General features: G+C 41.2%; 3 protein-coding genes across 3 annotated transcripts; 1 reads left to right on the forward strand and 2 right to left on the reverse strand.

The window, feature by feature from the left end:
* Positions 1-1,231: 1,231 nt before the first annotated feature.
* On the reverse strand, positions 1,232-6,082 carry fibpa (fibroblast growth factor (acidic) intracellular binding protein a). Its single transcript, XM_060063069.1, has 11 exons — positions 5,827-6,082; positions 5,600-5,687; positions 5,299-5,497; positions 4,801-4,927; positions 4,443-4,543; positions 4,041-4,174; positions 3,179-3,287; positions 2,904-2,967; positions 2,702-2,788; positions 2,354-2,451; positions 1,232-1,534 (listed from the first exon to the last, which is right to left on the reverse strand). Exons 2-11 carry the CDS (start codon positions 5,682-5,684, stop codon positions 1,465-1,467), a joined length of 1,074 nt encoding a protein of 357 aa, XP_059919052.1. The 5' UTR covers positions 5,685-5,687; positions 5,827-6,082; the 3' UTR covers positions 1,232-1,464.
* Positions 6,083-7,167: 1,085 nt separating this feature from the next.
* On the forward strand, positions 7,168-10,556 carry ccdc85b (coiled-coil domain containing 85B). The gene has a single exon (XM_060063072.1). It carries the CDS (start codon positions 8,175-8,177, stop codon positions 8,793-8,795), a length of 621 nt encoding a protein of 206 aa, XP_059919055.1. The 5' UTR covers positions 7,168-8,174; the 3' UTR covers positions 8,796-10,556.
* On the reverse strand, positions 9,859-13,847 carry fosl1a (FOS like 1, AP-1 transcription factor subunit a). The gene is made up of 4 exons (XM_060063068.1): positions 13,397-13,847; positions 12,868-13,125; positions 11,582-11,689; positions 9,859-11,467 (listed from the first exon to the last, which is right to left on the reverse strand). Exons 1-4 carry the CDS (start codon positions 13,526-13,528, stop codon positions 10,880-10,882), a joined length of 1,086 nt encoding a protein of 361 aa, XP_059919051.1. The 5' UTR covers positions 13,529-13,847; the 3' UTR covers positions 9,859-10,879.
* Positions 13,848-15,008: the final 1,161 nt, after the last annotated feature.

Below are 15,008 nucleotides of genomic sequence, written 5' to 3' on the forward strand. Positions count from 1 at the left end.
CCACTCCCCACCCTCTCCCTCCTCCTCCTCCTCCTAGTCCTCCTCATCCCTTACCCAATGCCTCGTCTCACTGGTCATACAGCACACCTGGTTTCATTTAAACTACCCCCCCCCACACACACACACACACACACACACACACACACAGACACACACACACACACACACACACACCTCCCCTGCGAGCAGCCTCCAAGCTCCCCCGCCCCTCATCTGTTCCATTTACCCCCCATGTATCTGGACCCAGGCCGCCATATTTTTCTTTTTCGGCCAATTTTCCATAGAACGACGCCGCTAGACTGCAGCCTAGGACTCTCTCCCAATCTGAAATTAGGGATATTTATAGCCACCGAAAAAAGACCTTAATGGAATGTAGAGTAAAATTAGAGAGTGGCGGAGAGGAAAGTAGAGAGCGAGGGAGACTGAGAGAGGTAGCAGACACTTGGAAAATGAGCAAGCGCATTTCACTAAACATGTAAACTGTGGGAGGGTTTTCTTGGGCCGCTGACAAGATTTGACTGTTACTCCTTCGGTGCTTCCTAATTGTGTCGGCCATTGCGGCTCGAATGAATAGCGCACCACTGTAAGGAAGGAGTAGTTTTGCTTTAAGTATGTGTCTTTGTATTAATCCAAATATAACTGATTACTCACTTATAACTAGCAATGGTCCAAGTCAATGCTCAGAAATGTGTGTGTATATATATATCAAAAGGATGCTTCAAAGTGAGAATTTTACCATATGGAAAGCCACTACAGCTTTTGCTGACCTGTCACCCTGAAGCAACAAAAGCAGCCACCTACTGAGAACGCTCTATTTACGGTGTTTCGAGAACCAAACCCTTCAAATAGTGCCAGGTTTGTTTGTGTGTTTGCGGTTCTATTGGTTGAGGCGACAGCTGTCAGGACAGAGGGGCTGCTTGTTAAAACGTCCCACTCAATCACTTGTCACCAGCACCAGCACCTCCCACCAACGTCCAATTGTCCGAGGGGTGGTGCGCCACCCGCGTTGTCATGAGAACATGACCACACACTTAATGTCGGGCACCTCAGGTCTTAAGAATGTGATATATGGAGAGATACAGTAGCTCGATGTCTAAAACCGAGGAGCACATTGCACCTTCAACTGTAAATGTAATGTCTATGTTTAGGACCGTGACAGTCGTCATATACTCATAAACGCCCTTCATTTACTTCAACAGATCAATAATAAATACAAAACTCCAAAAAAAACTTTAAATGCAAATAGGTCGATTTTATTTACAGAAAAATAGAGAGACGGCCATGAGGACCAAAGTCCCGTTTAACATGAACAAATCGTTGGTCAATGATCCCGGAGAGAGGAGTAGAGAAAGTAGACATTTGGGGGTACCTAGAAAATAAAGTCCATGATGATGAGGGGGAGACAGAGAGAATAAATGAGCAATGGGACGACTTTGGTAGCTGATGATGAACGGAGACGGACTGTCAGTCGTGGTACATTTTGAAGATACAGCTTTTAATGACTCCCATGTATCGGTCCCACACAACTTGATATCTGAAACACAAGAGAGAAAGAGAGAAAGAACTGTAAATATATTTAGCCACGACTGACTGTACACTCTCATGACAACCTGTCATTACAAACTCCACTGGAGAAATGAACAAGTGAAGCAGTCTTTGTTCATTCAGTCTAATTTTAGTTTCGTGTTTTTTTTTGTTTTTCGGTTTGTGGGATGAATATGGCTTTTGTTGAGTGTGTAGTGGTACTGGGGTTGTGTAAACCCTTAACTACATTCCAGGGTGGCTACGGGAGAAACAAGGTAACTACAGTCTCCCAAACTAGAGGAGGGTAGGGTGACACCCACTGGCAGAAGAGGAACGGTAAATTAAATGGCATCGCTTCAAAACCCCTAAACTACCCGAGGCTAAAATCATAACCGGCATTGATATTTACACATGGTAAGCAATTCTCCTCCCTACATTTATCATTTGCTATTTAGTAATACTGCAGACGCTTCCAAAGCGAATTACAGTGAATTCAGATACAGGTTATTAAGGAGCAGGTTGGGGAAAGGCATTTTACTCAGGCGGGCCCACAAGTAGGCTGCTGACATTGGGGATATGACCAGGTACCTTTCGATACTTCATATCCGGGCCTGGAAACAGAAACCCTAGCCAGTTCACTCTCCCCCTTTATATAACGTAGGTCATAATGGACTGCCACTGAAATGTATTTCATGAAGTGGTAAGGGCCTTGTTCCAACTCCCAATGTTCCTAGGTCACTAGATCTAGACAATGACATGGTGCGATTGGTGTTAGCATCGTGATGCCGATGGCCGTTGAAGCAGGCTCAGCGGCTCGGGGGGAACCTACTTGAATGTGTCCAGGAGGTGTGCAGAGTTGGTGTAGTGGGTGAGGTAGAGCCTCATGTCTGCGGAGGCCCAGCGGTCAGAGCGACAGGGCTCGATGAACTAGAGGAAGGGGACTCGCGTTAGTCTCTCGGTCAGACGAGTGACTGCAAAGATTTCTTTCTAATGCTCCAGCCTACACGTCTGTACTTTTGGTAGACACATTTGGAGCAACCAGATCCTTTCGGAATCTGCTTACTCGACGTTTGGTTACCTAGAATACAGAGGTCATTTGGAGGACTAGCATTCGATATTATGCAGCAATAGACAGTAGGGAGCAGACTGTAGTTACATTAAAATCAAATACATCTACCTTCTCCACCAGATCGATGAAGAAATCTCTGACATCTTTTGTATTTGTGAGTTTCGCTGCGATGTTGACCAGCCCCCGTGAAAGATTCTTTCGGGGTCAAAAAAAGGAACAACGGTATGAAATATAATGACATGATTTCAAACTTTTGTGACTCAATTTACAGCGACGCTACTAATGACTGTGCATGTAGCGTCCCACGCACCTTGAAGTTGGTCTCCATCTCTGTGTACACTTTCGTCTTTCCCCTGAGAGCTGTGCAAACCAGACTGGAGGAATAGGAGTAGAGATGGGGACAGAAGAGACGGATTAACTGCCTGAAACTGATTGCTTCGTTCAAATGATGTATTAATCATTGCTATAATTATTAGCGCATATACTATTTAAAAGTTAAGATGACTAAATAATAGAGGTTTAAACTAAAAAATACCTAATAAAACAAGTAGATTGTCGGATTCTATACTGAACATATTGAGTCACCTTTTGTGTTGATCCAGCAGATCCTTGTCCGTTATCAATATCTTCAGCTCTTTCAGGTCTTGTAGAAATTCTTTGTCCAGATCTACGTCCATGTCTTCCACCATGTTATCTAAGACGTACAGAAATACCTTCAAAGAGTCCGTTTTACACACAGGAAGGACGATGCTAAACTTTTCAAGTTTATGTAGAGCACTCTGCAGTCTTGTATATAGTGATAGAAAGTCAAACTTAAGTCAAATTAAATATTTCTTAGTTGAAAGTGACTACGGTTAAAGTTAAAATCCGTTAAGAAAATCCCTTAAGTAAAAGTCAACACGCTTAAATTACAAAAGTCTGATTAGATCTACTATCGCAATAAGACCAAAAAAAAAAGTTTTATATTTTAGCGAGAAAAGGATGAGTAAAAGTAAAGTCTACAGAAATATCAATATTCAAGTATATTAATGATACTCCCAAAAACTACTAAAGTACTGTTAAAAAGTATTTAAACATTGTTACTCTACACCGCTTTATAAACAGCATGGGGGGATTGGTACTGGGGGAAAAAACGGCTAGGTTTATGGGAGATTTAACAAGGACTGTTCCCTAACCCTGTTTAAATCTAACTTTAACTATTCCACAGCAGGCTTGTTAAACTACCATTTGGCCCGGGACCGTCAACTGAAAACAAATTTCAGTTTGGAGCGGGTGAAACACGATATTTATGAGTGAGGATGAACAAGACGCAATGCAATAAAACCACTGAAATACACATATACATAACCATATTCCAAAGGGTCCATGTTAAGAGATGATGAGAGTCACTAGAATAACTGTTTCCAACCTTGTAAACAACTTTAACACATTTCATACACTGCCTCACCCACAGCTCCTACTGTCCAGTTTTTGATGAGCTGGCCGGCGCAGAAAGCAAAGTCCTGGAACGTGAGATACTGCAGTTTTCTCTTCCCCGTCTCAAACCGATTGTTGGCAAAGAAAACTATTGCCGCATAATCCCTGCAATGAGAGAGACAAGGCATTACGGTTGCTGGCAAAGGGAACCATTAAAAGAAAGATGGGTTTTTTTTTCTCTCTTCTAGTACATACGTATTTTTTGCTATATACCCGTCAACAAACAGATCAGCAAAACATGTTCTTCATGAATATGATTTAAATGAGGCTATTGTGTTCAGTCTCAAACTGAAACCATTTGGTCAGATCTTTTTTCTGAAATAAGCCACAAGATTCAGTGCGTTTGTGTGTGCTTATTATGAACAGGCAGTACCTGCCCAGCTTGTCAGAGAGAATAAAGTTTTGGCGAATGTTCTCGACCAGGGGTCCCTTGAGTTCTTCCACGACTTTGAACACACGCTTGAAGTTGTCAAACTGGAAGACAATATAAGGGAGAGTGCATCACATTTTCAGGGACTAATTCAAATGTGTTCAAATAGTGCCAAAGAAAATAACAGATTACTTTATTTTACAGAGGGATAATGACAGAGACTACATTTATTTTAATTGGGAACCATTCAAATCAAAAAATATAATAAAACAATAATCTCCACCATGAATACAGTCTGTTCTGGGTCTTACTATGGTATGTGGTCAAATGGAATTAATGGAGAAGAAAACCTTGAACCAACCTGCCGTCTACAACTCTTCAGAGTGATGCCCGTCTTTGAGCTGACGTCATCGAGGTCTTTCTTGGTTCCCTTTGATAGTTTTTTGCCCAAGACCTCCCGCACAAACACGTCATCAAACGTATAGTATCTATATGTACAGGGAGGGGAAAAACAACTAGTGATTGCTCATACAGTGGCATAATATTTATGACAGCTTATAAACAGCATATAAAACAACATATGAATGCTTGTAGAGCTAACATTTGAACTACGCTTGGGAATGTATGAACGTCTGCTCATCTGCGTCTGTTTTCAGGCTTCTTAAATTCAACCGTAATAACTATAAAAGAAGGGTACAAAATGTGCCCATGAAGTAATAAAAATGGAACCACATAAAACAAACGCTGTTAAGCAAACTAAATGGAACAAAAAAGAGGGACCTTTAACTTAGACGGGTAAGTCAAAATATCAAGCCATGAATATGGTCACAGAACAGGGTGATACAGAACGACGTCACACCTCTCTATGAGCATAGCCTGCCGATGGGGCGGGATCTGGAACAGCAGCTGGTTGGCCAGCTTGGTGGGGTTGTGCAGCAGACGTTCACACATCTGGAAAGTTCTGTACTGGTCCATAGTGTCACTCATTACGACTTCGGCACTCGCCTCGTATTCCTCCATCCCCTCGCTGCCCATTCGCACCTTAACTGCATCGTTTACTGTCGAGGGGCAGATAATCGGATCAAATCTGTAATATAACAACGACAGCTATAATAGTTCTACATGATGTAAGTAGAATGTACCATGCTCTGGGTCAATACCTGTATAGCCATCAAGCCACAGCTGATAAACCTCCTCATCCATGATGGTGGTGTTCCCCACAAATACATCAAGCTCTACCGCCATCGTCTAGGAAGCAGGGTGGAAAAACAAAATCAATACAACTTTGCGACATTTAGCATTACGTTACCACAGTACAAGCATTTACCAAACGAAGCATAATTTAAATAGCTATTAATATAATAACAACGGCGACGTCTTCTCTTACGTATTGCTCTTCCAAAAAGCTATAAGATGCTAGCTATAACTACGTTCACTTCAATATCTATCAACTGTATTTGCTTGACGTGATCTCCAAAGCCATTTACAGCAGCGACGATTAGCTTTCACACGTTGGTTAACTTAGCCACATTAGGAGTAAGTTAATAGAAAAACTATGGTTAAAAAACACTAAAGCCTAAGTGACAGCCAGTGTCAACAACAGCAGTCATGCAGCACATCCGGTAAGTTTCGTCACATGACCGGAAACCTTCCCAAAGACGTGCGCTTTGTAGACTGATTTAAATAAGGGAATTTTATGTTTAAATTAATTAAATAATAAATAGATATCCAAAAATGTTCACAACAATGACAAATGTAAATTTGTGTCTCAGTCGAAAATGCATGTTCGATATTATATCGAACTGTAATAGATTACTCGGTCAGAAAACATGCTATCCCTTACGTAAAAGTTAATAGCCTAATTTGTTTCTAAAGATTAAAATCAGGACATTTTCTTAAAATTCGGAAAGACATTCTATTTGGTAAACTCAAATACCAATATTGTGTTGAATGGTTGAATATTGTATGTGCTTGTTTTTAATATTTTCCTCATTATCAGAATGTTATATTCGCTTCATAATTAAGGAGGCTGTCTATATTTAGCTATTTTATATTTCACAATCAATGCAGTGCTGACATATAGGCCACTGCGTTGAAACTGTGTCTGCTCCTCTCCTCCGCCGGTTTATCCAGAATAAATCCCCTTAAATCCCTTTCCTCGCCCCTCTGATTTACTGTTACTGCATGTGTCCGTCGCTATCACAAAGGGAGGAAAATAACTCAGTCAACTGTCTTTTTGTTGGACCTAACCTCATGATACCCTGATATCATCCACGGTTCCCTTGACACGGTTAACACCCATCATTGTTCTGGCTTCAGGGAAACAATAGAAGTGGCCCAGAGGACGGAAGGATGTGGCCGCATGAGCTGAAAGCATGGAATTGCCTGAAGTCACACTTTCCAGTTTGTGCGTAAGCACCACCAAGAGTGGCAGGCATACTATATGCTCTCTGTGTGTGTGTGTGTGTGTGTGTGTGTGTGTGTGTGTGTGTGTGTGTGTGTGTGTGTGTGTGTGTGTGTGTGTGTGTGTGTGTGTGTGTGTGTGTGTGTGTGTGTGTGTGTGTGTGTGTGTGTGTGTGTGTGTGTGTGTGTGTGTGTGTGTGCCTGACAAACTATGTATCACAATTCTTATATTGTTTTGAGGCTGTGTTCGTGAACAGTTAACCAGCAAAGTTACCAATAAAGCGCGCCTATTTATTTTAGATTTTTGGCCTACGCTTATTCTTTTCTAGTCCATGTGGGGGCGCACGACCCTAGATTTCACAGCACAGGGGCATACTGTATTTACGCAGGCATCCTCATATTTTCAGATTGCAGCGGCGGAGCTGCAAATTCAAATTAAGTGGACCTAACGGCGTTATTCTTGCGACCATTCGACAAGATCCTGCTTAGTAGGCTATACATGCGCATCTCGGGCTTGGGCTACCTGGGAGAAGCAGTGCCAACCACGGGTGAACGAATGTTTATGGTAGGCCTATTTTACACTAGTCGTCAGCAGTGAAAGTGGAGGAGGCGGACATTGTTATCGTCCAGCACAAGAGGATGAGCGGAGCATGGTGCAAAATATATGTTGACCGTATCGGACAATATTCAAGATCTTCGTTCGCATTGTTGGTCCTGAAGAACAACAAGATTTTGTCCAATCGATGCATTCGCCAATCCACGGTAAAGGAGTTCATTTAAACCAAGCCACCCCATCAGCACGCTGTCACAGCGCGTCGTTTTAATGGCTCGCCGCCTCGAATGCGACGTAAAACGATGATGTATCGTGTTTTTTTCGCGTGTACCTAGTTAAAATCGTATTGATTATAGGATAGAAACACAGTAGTTGGGATCGAGGGACTCATAGGCAACTATATGACATTTCAGTGTCCCATAAGGCCTCTTCAATTCGGTCCAATAGGAGGATATCGAGTGAGAACCGTTGGCTTTTTCAGATTTCTCTGTTTTCATTCAAGACCACGATAACCGGGGAAAGCCATTGGGTGCCTAACCTAATTCTGGAGGAATACACTAACCCAAACAGAAGCCTCTCCCGTGCCTATCGCCGTTTTTTATTCTACCATATTCAAATTTTCATACATAGACTGCAATTTCCAACGGGCCATTCTGCAGATTTAATGTCACAATTTGACTATCCGGAATATTTGTAAATATCGACAGGGGCTATATTGTTTGCAGTTAGCAAACTGCATCTATATCTCAGGTATTGTCGGCCAAGTTGGATACAAAAAGATGGGTAGCGACAGCGAGGTCTTTAACAGAGAATTATCAAAGATGTCCGACGACGAGTTAATGGCTTGCTCCAAGGAAGAACTACTGAGCCGACTGCGTAAAGAGGAGTCCGAAAAGATGTCTGCTCTCATTCAACGTGGACGTCTGATCAAAGAAGTAAATAAACAGCTGCAGGGACACCTCCTGGAAATCAGGGAGCTGAAAGTCATCAACCAGCGTCTACAAGAAGAAAACACAGAGTTGCGAGACCTTTGCTGTTTTCTTGACGACGATCGCCTAAAAGTTAAAAAGCTGGCAAGAGAATGGCAGCTGTTTGGGCACCATGCGGCTAAAGTGATGCGGGAAGACCTTGGCGGATACTTGAAGAAACTTGCAGACCTGGAGCGAATGCAGGACGGACTGGTCAAGGAAAATTTGGATCTTAAGGAGCTCTGTTTGGTCCTGGAGGAGGAATGTGTCAGTCGAAGTGACTCGAGCCCCGGTGGGTCGACTGAGCTCAACCTCCCCTGCATGGTGGCCCGGGACTTGGGGGACGGGAGTTCAAGCACAGGCAGCGTTGGGAGTCCAGACCAACTTCATCTGGTGTGCTCACCTGATGACAGGAGGACATCATTTGGTTGAGAGGGTTCTCCGGTTGAAGACAATAAACTGCACGGGAGGCTTTGTCGGTGAATTCCATAATAATCAGATAAAAAAAAAAATAATGAAAAATAGTAATTGCATTAGTTCCTTCACCTCACTCCGATTTTTCTTTGTAATTTTGTTTTGCTGGATCCTTTTGAAATGACTTGACTTGATTAATTGATTTAGCATTACTTATTATGTCAGTAGTGGGGACTTTTCGCTATTCAGTTGTAGATTATTACTTAAGAAATTGCCACACAAAAAAAGGTTTTGCATATGATGTTACTTCATGCACTGGAATAGCCTACACTGGTGCTGGCCGTTTATTATTGCACTGGACAAAGATATGATGGATATCTAAAGATGCAATCAAATCAGATTTGAGCCATAAAGTCTACTGAAGTCCACAGGCACTGAGATAGATACATTGCGTCAAAAAATACCACTTTTTGAATACGTTTTCTTTTTGTTACACGCCTATAGCTATGTGTGACCGTTTATGCATTCTATTCCTCAGGAAAGGATCGGAGTGCCATGCATGGGGATCATCACAGTTAATAAGGGCCAATAGGCAACCCTGGTTTTTCAGGCCCTTTGAGTTTACTTGAAGGTTGTTCATAATGTGAAGCTCTGAAAAAAAAGTCTTCATGTCAGTTTAGGTCTTGGATTTGCATCACTGATAACACTGGACCTCTCTTAGAAAAATGAAGTGCTAATGCTTAACGTTTAACACTTTTGTATGAAAACTGGAACTCTTTGTATCAAACTGGAAAGTCTACAATTTTACAGTTATTTATACACATAAATAGAAAGGAAAGTTGTTTTAAGTCATCTGTACTTTATTCTGTAGTTACATTGTTGTTATTTAAATTAGTAGGCCTCACATTGGAAACAAACACGTCTTTAAGTTTGCAATAGTAAGGGTTAATATGAATCAAAGTTTTGTGTTAACTCTGTAACATTAGAGATACCCTATTATTACCATGCTTTTCCTTATCAGTATTATCTTGCAGTTTATCCCTACACACCTTACCTTTCTATTATAGATAATGCACATGGATTGAAAGAGGTTTGCTTTATTGTTGGCTGTTATTGCTGGGTTATGCTCTTAATGAATTGAAGAGCTTTAAATACAATGGGTGTGACTCTTGATTTGTTCTGATCTTTCCTTCTGTATTTAACTTTAGGAAACATGTATTCTATGACACTTGTGTCTATCAATGTCCTGTCCACTTAACCAGAGACACACTTGGAGAATCCTCGTTTTTTTTGTTGGACAGCAAAGAAGTCTGCATAGGTATTGGTGCTTTTGCCCACAAAGTTTAACAAAGTGTCATTCATCCGCTACTTTGATGTTACACAATGAGCATTAGGACCCTAGGGTTGCACACTATCAATTCTCAAACCCTTTTACCAACTTTGAAAGATAGCAGCTTTGAAATAGGTCAAGCATAAGGCATATCACATCAAAAAAAACGTTCAATTAGTCAGAATAACAGTTTTATCAAAAAATATATTATGCTCTCCAAAATAAATATATTATTGGAATTTTAAAACTGAATATGAGCTGCTAGGTCCAGCCTAAGTAGTCAATCATTACTTTTCAATTATTTTAAATTCTATCATATTACAAAAAATAGGTTTGTATAAATAGCCAACACTTCCTTAATGTGAGAAACACAGTACAGGAAGAATTTCACTGTAATGTTATCACATTTGTTATTCAGCAAAATTAGATTAAACAGTCAAATATAAATGCTTCTCTCAAAAAAAAAATATTTTCAATACATTCATCATAAATGTATCAGTAAATGTTTTAACGTGTTCTATGGTTATGCTTAAAACAAATGTAACTATAACCCTATTATCCCAGTAATATGCATAGTATATCTAGGTAATGCCCAGTAAAAAAAAACAGTAAAAAAAATATACGATATGTAGGTGCGGGGTATCTAAATAAGCAACAGAATTGACATCATAGTAATCATTGAGATCGATTTCATATGTGTTATGTGCTGTTGTACTCTATTCCCCAGGAGATACTGTAAACGAATGTTCAACCATGACACCAGAGTTGTCAATCAAAGAGAGATGATGGTCGGGGAGTGAAGGGAGTGATCGGATTGGTCACCGCTGCTGCTGCTACGACGATGAGCTATGCCACAGTGTTGGGCGGCGAGGTTGAGAGAGTGCTGGGGATTAGCATGGTGGGAGGAAGAGGAGGAAGGAGTGGCATGCGATGTACCAGAGGCAAGGCTGTCTAGAGGGGCGGAGGGATAGGTGAAGACTAAATTTGCGGTGAAGGGAGTAAAAGATGGAGTGGACATAAGGATGGGCGTGTGGAGGGATTCAGATTCGGGGGCACTGATCACAGTAGCCAGTGTTGTCGCGGGCTTGGGCGGGATAGTTATCTTTGGTTTGGGCTTGGCGAGCCTCTTTGCTGACTGAGGTTTTGACGAAGGCCCGGGCTGCTCTGAGCTCTCTGGTTCCATCTTGATTCCCTGCAACATTGACAGCGGTGGGCGGGAGTCGGAGTCGGAGCTGGAGTCTTCGATTTTACAGATGGGACGGTGGGCTTCCAGGACGAGCTCTAGCTTGTCCTTCTTCTTCTGTAGTTCAGTGATTTCCTTCTGAAGACGGGACTTTTCCCCTTCCAACTCGTCAGTCTCCTGGATAGGAAAATAAGATAACGTTTACCTCAGTAATATCCCAATTCTGAAACACGACTAAATAGTCAGGTCATTCAATTGACAAAATCATCCTTTGTGACATGAATTACTCACATTTTGTAGTGTGTCAGTCAACTCCCGGCGGCGGTTACGACACTTTGCAGCAGCCAGTTTGTTCCGTTCTCTCCGAATCATCCGCCTCTCCATCTCTTCTGGTGATAACTGTCATTACAATAATTACAATTACATTAGCAAAAGCAAAAACTAAGCCTAACCCAAACAAAACTGTTTGTCTGGGCAAAGTCGAGTTCATGAATTTCAAAAGGCTGGCTTGAGGGAGATGACACATCCCTTTGAGTTCAATATGATGTCTGGTTCCAAGAGCTACTACTTATTTCCAAGCATTGACGTGAAAATATCTTAACATGAATCAGCTATGCCAAATGATACGATTGAAATACTACCACCTTGTGTCTGCATTTAATCATCGCATCAAATCAAAAACGTCTGAAACGGACAAAAAGCTTTTGTCGCTTGACCCTAGGGCACATTCCTGCTGCCCATTGCTCAATTGTAATTATGCCGTTCATCTAGTATTTCCCGCCTATGAAGATAGATGACTCACACTCAGACCCCGGCCATGACTCGGGTGTGAGTCACACCAAGTGCCCAGCCCTGATGAGTCACATGATAGCCTACTTCCTGTGCCATGAAATTACTACTCCAAGAATTAAGCAAGTTCCGCGATGACAGCTCCAAATAGTGACGCAATGTGGGTATAAAGGAAATTGCAACTACCAGATAGGGAGCTACATGTGCTTCCGGCACTTTCTATTCAACTAAACATTATTTTACATGCACACACATATTCAGCAACTTCTTTAACATTACAAGGATTTTATCTTCTCAAATACTCAATATTGACTTCATGATGATGTTGATAAAATGGAACTACTAGTCTCTATTTGATACTTATCAAGTACTTTGAAAGAACATAAATGTGTTTCCTCTAACTTGAGACTCTATTTCTAAAATAGTTGTTATTAATTAACGCTGGACTCCTGGTTTCCTAATGGAATGGCGTTCTTAGGAGATTAGAAGTGCCTTGTCCAATAGTACTAAAAGATATTACAAATTAATGACACATCCAGGATTTAGCCATTTTCCAGGATACACTCATTCAGGTTTCCATTTGGGTAAAACACTCCCTGTAACCATTGGGTATTTTTCTATATATTTGTAGACACAGAGGTGACATAGTTGTAAGAGTTATATATTGCAGAACCAATGATCTTAACTCATGCCACTTCCACAATGCCTCAACACATTTTTTTTATGCATACACCTCAAAAGCTTCACTGACTGTTGTTAAAAAAAAGAAGCTATTACAAACGTCTTACGTGTTCATCATTTCTGCGCCTGGTGGAACCTGTGGAGTGGGAAGCAGCTCGGATGACCCCTGGTCTGTAAAAATGTGTTTGGGACGTTCTTTGACCCATTGGTCGCATCCCTGAGTGAGCTTGGAAAGAGGGTCTTGGAGACTGTGAAGGGCCTGGTGGAGACCCAAAGGAAGGCTGGACCATCCATTGGAGGTCCTGGTTGGTGGTGATAGCGTTGAGACTTGGTACAAATTGGCTATTTCCCGCCATGGTGAATTTCTGTCAGCAAATAACAAAGTAGGGTTACATTAGACTGCAAACCCATTCATTTACAAATACTTTTGTTCATTATTATATAGTGTAAGGGTTGACTTGAAATGTGTGACCTATATTTACCTATAGGAATCTAAAGCCTAGACACGTTAACACGTTTTGTTAACTCAATGTTTTATATACACATTGGGTAATGTTAACATCGTACACTGCATGATATATATAATGTCTTATTGGACTGCTGTATAGATCATAACAGACTAGAGTGAAAACGTACCTGCTCCTGTTGTGTGGTTGAGGTGCTAGCAGCTCCCAGAGATACAGAACTTGAGCCAGTGTGTGGCGACCCGGTGTCACTATTGGCGAAAGACGAGTTGCCTCTCCCTTGGTTTCCAAAGTTTCGATACATCTTAGTGTTTTAAGTTGTCTCTCGGATGAATATTATGTCCTTGTTGTCGGTACTGGAAGATCCTTGATCTGACTTTTGATCTTATTCAACTTTCTAATTCAAAACAGGGGTAAACCCGGGTCCTCGGTAGAGTCCAAACCAGCAATACTTCCAGGGGGGAACGATGAACAAATATTTTCCAAGAGGTGCTCCAAATAACCACAAAATTCTCGAATGAATCTATTCAGACGTCCGGAGCGACTGGTTGGGATAGTTTATGCTGAAGAATCGGTAATGGATGTGGAATTTAACCTCATAAAGCAATAGTATGGATTTTCCACGCCCCCTTTGAATTACGGGAAATACTGTCGTCTAACTACGCTACGCCATGCGGTGACGTACAAGACCATATTTGGTCAGTTTCCACTCGAGAGCACGGTAGATTTCCTTTGACAGATACTACTGACCTCCTGGTGATTTTTATTTATTTTAGTGCTTTTGAGTGCTCACAAATATTGACAGTCAGCCTGGCCAGACCAGAGATGAAATCTCCATGATATAAGACGACACAAGGATTGTGGCTCTGTTAATATATTTTTTGCTGTGACATGTTAGGAAACAAAAAACGAAAGGAAACCAGACCAAAATGATAGTGTTAAGAGATTTGCCGAATAAGAAAATAGCACATTGCAGGCCTATATTGAGATAACAGCGTATGTGTAATTATGAAGCCTATTCTGTAAATATTAAATAAACCAACCACAAAGCAGAACCAATTATGTCCTGTTGTGCTATGTGGTTTGGCAATCACTTTCCTTTTGATAATATAGCCTACATTTTTAAGGAGATGACTCTACACCTTTTGCTATACTGCTATACACCTTTTCGTTTAACTATTTCTTGGCCCTCCTCTATACCTCCACTCCCTTGAGTAACCGCGGATTACGCTGTAGGATACGGACATTGTTAAAAAGGAAATCTTTGGGTACCATATGCGACACACAGTGTGTCACGACCGGCAGCTGCTGGCCTTGATACTCTCGGAGGACAGAGTTCCCGGCATGGGTGACTCCTCCCTTGGTCTGCATATTGGTCTCTCATATTACTGCTGAAACTTCTCCTTGGATTACAAGGATGAGGTGGCATAAGAGCCCCATTAATGAGGATGGCCATCACCTCCCAATTGTTTGTGTATGAGTAAATATCATAGGCCTAAAATATATAGGATATGAGTAATATATGGTATGTAATATTGATCACACAATGTATATCTTCTGTGGTCTCACTGCATATTAGATTAATTTTGTATTGCTATTTTTGTGTGGAATTGTTGGTGAATAATTGTATTTCAAAAGCTAGGCTATACTGCTAGCCTTAAAGGTCAACAGCAAAGGTATTTTCATACTATTGTTATTTTATTAATATTGAGAACTAGAGAGTTGGAAAGTGATCTTTATCATTACACTAACTGAATCATTACAATATTTCTGATTAAAATGTA

This window comes from Gadus macrocephalus, chromosome 10, assembly GCF_031168955.1.
Source record: "Gadus macrocephalus chromosome 10, ASM3116895v1".
Lineage (NCBI taxonomy): Eukaryota > Metazoa > Chordata > Actinopteri > Gadiformes > Gadidae > Gadus > Gadus macrocephalus.